The sequence below is a fragment of the Rhinichthys klamathensis genome, unplaced genomic scaffold (assembly GCF_029890125.1).
Source record: "Rhinichthys klamathensis goyatoka isolate OS25496 unplaced genomic scaffold, OSU_Roscu_1.1 h1tg000114l_1, whole genome shotgun sequence".
NCBI classification, from domain to species: Eukaryota; Metazoa; Chordata; class Actinopteri; order Cypriniformes; family Leuciscidae; genus Rhinichthys; species Rhinichthys klamathensis.
This window is the reverse complement of record NW_026606651.1, coordinates 4,743,022-4,749,646: the sequence shown is the minus strand read 5'-3', so window position 1 is coordinate 4,749,646 and position 6,625 is coordinate 4,743,022. Positions and strand designations below refer to the sequence as shown.

At 46.9% G+C, this 6,625-nt stretch overlaps 1 protein-coding gene across 1 annotated transcript; it reads left to right on the top strand.

Moving 5' to 3' along the window:
• The first annotated feature begins 2,012 nt into the window (after nt 1-2,012).
• Nucleotides 2,013-5,438, top strand: LOC130088071 (uncharacterized). Its single transcript, XM_056254671.1, has 3 exons — nt 2,013-2,844; nt 2,938-3,132; nt 3,889-5,438. Exons 1-3 carry the CDS (start codon nt 2,013-2,015, stop codon nt 5,436-5,438), a joined length of 2,577 nt encoding a protein of 858 aa, XP_056110646.1.
• Nucleotides 5,439-6,625: the final 1,187 nt, after the last annotated feature.

Here is a 6,625-nt window from a genome sequence, read left to right as displayed (position 1 = left end):
CACCTTGAAAATTATGTAATGTATAGGGCTGACAGAGGTTCCAGGGGAGGTGGAGTCGTTACTTATATTTCATCTAATCTGAGTTCACAGCTAATTATTCCTGAGGTGAAACCTGAGCTTTTCGAAGGTTATCTTTGTTAAGTTAACTCTTCATGCAAATAAACATTTGATAATAGGCAATATTTATCGACCGCCTACAGCTCCTAAACTAGAGTCTGTTAAGAACATTTTAGCTACGGTATCATTATTGGGTGACTCGAGAGAAACTATTCTACTGGGGGATTTTAATTTAAATTGGAATGATTCTTCTACAGTCAAAGAACGTAATATGGTTAATGGTGCTAATTTGACTCAAATCATCACTGAGTCCACCAGAATTTGCTCTAACTCTAAATCTCTTATTGACTGGATTCTTGTTTCTCATCCACACAGAATAATGACTTCTGGAGTTCTCTCTGACTGTTTTAGTGATCATTCCATTATTTATTGTATCTGGAAAATTGCAACTCCTCATCTTCCTCCTAAATAAAGTATAAAAATCAAGTGTCTGTAAACCTCTCACGACTGTTTTAAAGACAGCTCATTATTTCCATTCACTCCACCCCCTCCCTTCTGGGCTCCTTCCAAAGCCACGGCCCAAAAACACATGAACGCGCGACTCCGACCGCTGAGCTGAAGACGCATTATTTACCTGAGACGAGCGGAGAGGAAGGAGCGCAGTGCATGTAGTGACATCATGTCAGAATCACATGTAATAAAAAAATCTAACTTTATCATTATGAAGATAAACAAATAAGATGTGTTTTAGTACTCACTATCAAGCTAGCATATTGATATTGGTAAAGTTTAAAATATATATTGATTCGCTAACGAGCTAGTTATCTATAAGGCAAAGCTAAAAACAGGTTGCATGATACACGTTTTTCCATTGCCAACATTTACACTGTGATGAAGATGAATTTCGTGTAAGATTCATAACATACCGTATATGGTGTTCTGCATGTAAGAGTTTCCATGATGAAAGCATTGTTGACTCTGATGAGGACTACACTCCAGAGACAAGTACCGCATCGTCAGCTCGAGGACAGATCCGGGGTCGAGGGCTAAGCAGAGGAGGTCGTCACAAGGCGTCACTTTTCAGCCCCTTAAAGGAACACTCCGACTTTTTGGGACTTTAGCCTATTCACCTTATCCCCCAGAGTTAGATAAGTTCATACATACCTTTTTCATCTCCGTGCGTGCTATAAGTCTGTTTGACGCACCCACCGCTAGCCTAGCTTAGCACAAAGACTGGATGTAAATGGTTGCAGCTAGCATACTAATCCAAATAAGTGACAAAATAACGCAAACATTTTCCTATTTACATGTTGTGATTTGTATAGTCACAGAGTGTACAAAAAACTACGTCACATGAGACACAGACATATTTTAACCGTATAAATACTGGGAACTATATTCTCTGAAGGCGAAGCACTGCTACTTGGGCGGAGTGATAACCGCAGCACCTGAGACGTACCGTACCCAAACTCTGAACGAACTGATCTGCTCCTCACCACGGCGCGTCTCAGGTGCTGCGGTTATTACTCCGCCCAAGTAGCAGTGCTTCGCCTTCAGAGAATATAGTTCCCAGTATTTATACGGTTAAAATATGTCTGTGTCTCATGTGACTTTGTTTTTTGTACACTATGTGACTATTCAAATCACAACATGTAAATAGGAAAATGTTTGCGCTATTTTGTCACTTATTTGGATTAATATGCTAGCTGCAACCATTTACATCCAGTCTTTGTGCTAAGCTAGGCTAGCGGTGGGTGCGTCAATTGATGTTTTATTAACAAGGTTCGGGAGGAACACGTTCTAATGATCAAACAATCAAGTCATTCCAGCCAGCTGTCAGCAATCAGTAATCAACAGGTCCACTCAATCAGCACGAGTAAAGCCTATAAATATACTCAGTCGACTCACCCATATTCCTCGACAGTTTTCAGCATTTGGTTTACCGCTTTGCTACGATGTCCCAAATGCAGTTTTCACCATCCGATGACGAGCTTAACCATGCTCCGGTTCCTCCGCCGCCATCAGCTGGCCCCAGGACAACCTCTCCACCGGATACCGCCTCCGAGCCCCACGTTTCATCTCGCGGGCGCCGGTCTGCGCAAGCAACCCCTCGCACGCCAAGACGCCGAGGTTTACCCTCACCTCCACCGGCGAGGACTCCAGCTTCCTCCCCGGCATCCTCCTATCGTTCGGCCGTACCAACGATTCCGCCTATTGGGAAGTGGACAGTCTTGAGTCTGAGACAAGCGCTGATAAACTCTGATATTCAGCCCTCGCGCAGGATGACTAAAGCGCAACTATACAACTTATACGTTACCTTGCAATCATCAAATCTCTCTCCTAAATCCACCCCAGGTTCCAAGGCGGCCAGCAGGCCGGGAAAATCTCGTGAGGCCCCGAATTCGCCTCGCCCGACTCCGCCACCTTCCCGTGCAAGATTCGGTTTGCCGCACGCTTCAGCCCGCGGCGCCAGGATTTCTGCGAGCCTGGGTCGCGCTCCAGGTTCCACCGCCACGAGACCTCACTCGCCTCCCGCTTCAGCTGAGCTTTTCAGCACGGCGCTTCCCGCCGCAGTGCCATACACAGCTGGGCCCGCCGGGTCACCCTCTGCCTCCCAGTGTTTTCCTCCTGCTGTTTCTAACTCTTTTCCTCTGCAGTGGCCTCCGGCTCCCATAGCAGACGCTAGCGTGAGGCTGCCTCCGCTAGCGGTGCAGGCTCAAACTTTCCACCACCTTCCCGCGACTGCTGCTAACCCCTCCCATTTTCAGTGGCCTGCAGCTCAAGCAAGTGCGAGACCGCCTCCGCCTGCAACACAGGCTCAGGCATCTCATTTATTTCCTCCTTTTCCCCCTTATGCTTTTCTCAATTTTCCTTCTCAAGCCCCACAGGCCGACTTAAGCGTGAGGCTGCCTCCGCCGATAGTCGCAGCCCAGGCTTCTCTCCCTTACAGCTCTCTCTTAAATGCCAAATCACAATATTCTCTTTTCACAGCTACCCCGATGCCAGTCCCACCAAACGCTGTCACTCTGGAGCCTCCCCCAGTGACTCAAAACATCCGAGCACAGATTCTGGCAGGTGCGGATGTAGACCTTTCACATTTACTTTCTCTGCTTCCCGTATCCGATTCTAACCGTCAGTTAGACTGCGGGGATTTTTCAGTCACTTTAAAAAACCAGAATACACATTCATCACGTTTACTTTCTTTTTCGGAGTTTTCAATCGCTTTCAGCCACTTCACAGAAATCATTTGCTCAGCCTTCCCTCATAGGCGACGCGAACTGAACGACTATTTAGCGCTGATAGCCGAGCTCGCGTTGTCCTACGGGGGAGGGCACTTTTACACATATCACAAACTCTTCTCAGCAAAATGCGCTGTTAGGGTTTCACAGTGGAACCAATGCCCATACTGGGGAGCACTAGACACTGACCTGCACAGCAGAGTTTTCCTTGGCTGCAGGAATATTTCTTGCGCGGTCTGCAGGTCAGTGGCACATTCCACAATATCGTGCCCTCAAGTTAACCCCTCCGTTCCTCCATGCCCGGAAACGGGACCAGTCAAATCCACCAGCTACACACCAAGACCGGCGACTAGCAACCCATATCCACACGAGGCTAATTTCCGCTCCAGAGCACTAACGGACAGCAAACAGCCTTGCAACAATTTTAATATCGGCAAGTGCACCAGGCAGCGTTGTCGGTACTTGCACATATGCAGCTTCTGTGGCGGTGCTCATGCCCGTCCTGTATGCCCTGTCTTTAAAGATGTCAATAAAAAATCTAAAAATTATTTATCGACTCCCGTGAATATTTCTCGCCTTTCTATCGAACTAGCTCACCACCCGGACTCTGACTTCACTGAATATCTGCTGTCTGGCCTACAACACGGTTTTAAACCGGGAGTGGTTTGTCCGCTCTCCCAAAACATAATCTGCGATAATCTCCAATCGGCTCTCGCCGAGCCCAACGTGGTAGACAACCTGATTAAAAAAGAAGTCGAGTCAGGCTTCATGATTGGCCCTTTTGACGAGCCTCCTTTCAAAGTTTTTCGCATTAGCCCCATTGGAGTGGCTACGAGAAAGTTTTCAGGTAAGAAACGCCTCATAGTCGATCTGTCAGCTCCACATAAATCCCTGTTCCCAAGCATTAACAGCCTGATCCCACTCGACGAATTTTCTCTCAAATATCACGACGTAGATCACGCAGTCGACCTCATAAAAATCGTGGGTCGGGGTGCCTGGCTCGCAAAAATTGACATCACTTCGGCTTTTAAAGTGATGCCCATCCACCCGGATTCATGGCACTTATTCGGAGTGCGCTGGCATGGGAAATTCTATTTCGCCGTACGCTTAACTTTTGGATGCAAAAGCAGCCCCAAAATTTTTGACATGCTATCTGAAGCCATTTGCTGGATCTTGTCAAACAATTACGCAATTCCTCACCTCATTCACCTGCTGGACGATTTTCTAATAATTTCGCCTCCCGGCGCCATTCCAGCAGCCCAGATCCTCACAGTTCAAAGAGTATTTGCCGAGCTCGGAATTCCCATCGCCCAGGAAAAAACCATGGGTCCCGCCACATCCATCGAGTTCCTTGGCATTAAGCTAGATTCAGTTAAATACCAGGCCTCCCTGCCCAAGGAAAAAATCGATAGAATAATCCTCATCTCATCTACCCTCGTAGACAGTTCAAAGTGTTCCAAACGCGAACTCCTATCCATGCTCGGCCACTTAAACTTCGCCATGCGCATTATTCCACAAGGCCGCCCTTTCATTTCTCATCTCCTCTCTCTCGCGTCTTCAGTTCACGCACTAGAGGATCTCATTTCCCTAACTCCAGCATGCCACGACGAACTCAGGCTATGGATAACTTTTCTTAAACAGTGGAACGGCCTATCATTTTTCTATAAGGATCTAATTTCCTCCCCCATCGACATCCAGCTGTTCACAGATGCAGCCCCCTCAGTCGGCTTTGGGGGGTTCTGCCAAGGACGCTGGTTCGCGTCTACGTGGCCCCCCCAAATACAGGACACGCTACAGTCCTCCGCATTATTCAAGCTCTACCCTCTCGTAGTAGCAGCCTTCCTGTGGGGGAAAGAATGGACTGCTAGCAGTATCGTAGTGCATTGTGACAATGAAGCTACAGTCCAGTGCATTAATAAAGGCCGTTCCCATTCACCCGCACTGATGCCACTTCTAAGACGTCTAATCTGGATTTCAGCATGTGATCAATTTATCTTAATTGCTAAACACATCCCCGGGTCAAAAAACCAAATTGCTGACTCTCTGTCTCGCTTTATGTTTCAGAAATTCAGGATGCTGGCTCCAGAGGCAGACAAGCTACCAACTCCAGTACCTCATTATTCGGAATTAATATTCCCATAATCCACCCGCAAAAATCCCTCCTCAACATATCGCTCGACACCATTCTCCAAGCAGTTTCCCCCAGAACTCTCCAATCCTATGTGACCGCATGGAGATGTTTTAAAGCCTTCCACCTTTCTTACAACACGCCATTCCCTGATTTTTCCCTCCTTACAATTACCTCCTTCATCTCTTACCTTAACAGCGTTAAGAGCCTCCAAGTCGGGTCCATCAAAAGTTACTTAAGCGGCATCCAATTTTTTCACAAATTGATTCACGGCGCCCCCTCACCGGAGATAAATAATTCACAAACCTCCCTCTTAATTAAAGGCATCCAACGATCCCAGCCCACCCGCCCGGACACCAGACAACCCATAACGTTAGATATTCTTACTAAATGCATTCATACCCTCCGCTCAGGCTACCGATCCCTTAATACCTCTCGCACACTCGACGCCATGTTTATTCTAGCTTTTTTTTTTTTTTTTTTTTTGGTTTCCTAAGATGCTCTGAACTGGCTATCACTTCCAGATTCGACCCAAAAATCCACCCAAACATCTCAGATCTTTCAGAGCTTGACAGCGAAACTATCTCTTTTCTGATCAAACAAAGCAAAACAGACCAAACCAAAAAAGGCCACTTCATATATATTTTCAACCTCTCGTCACCAATTCAACCTTTCCAAACTATACTAGCATACCTCCAACTGAGAAACTCTCATGCTAAATCCCATCTCGAACCCCTGTTCATAGACGACTCTAACAAACCCGTGACACGCTTTTGGTTCCAAAAACACCTAAAATCTGTTCTCCAACTATCAGGCATCCCAGCAGAGAATTTCTCCAGCCATTCCTTCCGCATCGGGGCAGCAACCTCAGCAGCCCAAAAAGGCCTCTCCCAACAGCAGATCCAAGCGCTTGGAAGATGGTCCTCAGACGCGTTCCAAACCTACATCAGAACTAATCGTTTCCATATCAAAAAAGCCCACCAAATCCTCATCGGTAAAAAAAAAAAAAAAAAAAAAAAAAAATTCCGAGTATCCATGTCTTCTCTTTCTCCATCCAGCGAGTATTGATCTCCCAGCGGACACAGCGAGAGCCTTCCAGGTCAAGCGTCCATGTCTTCTCTTTTCTCCGTCCAGCGAGTATTGATCTCCCAGCGGACACAGCGAGAGCCTTCCCGGTCGAGCATCCATGTCTTCTCTTTCT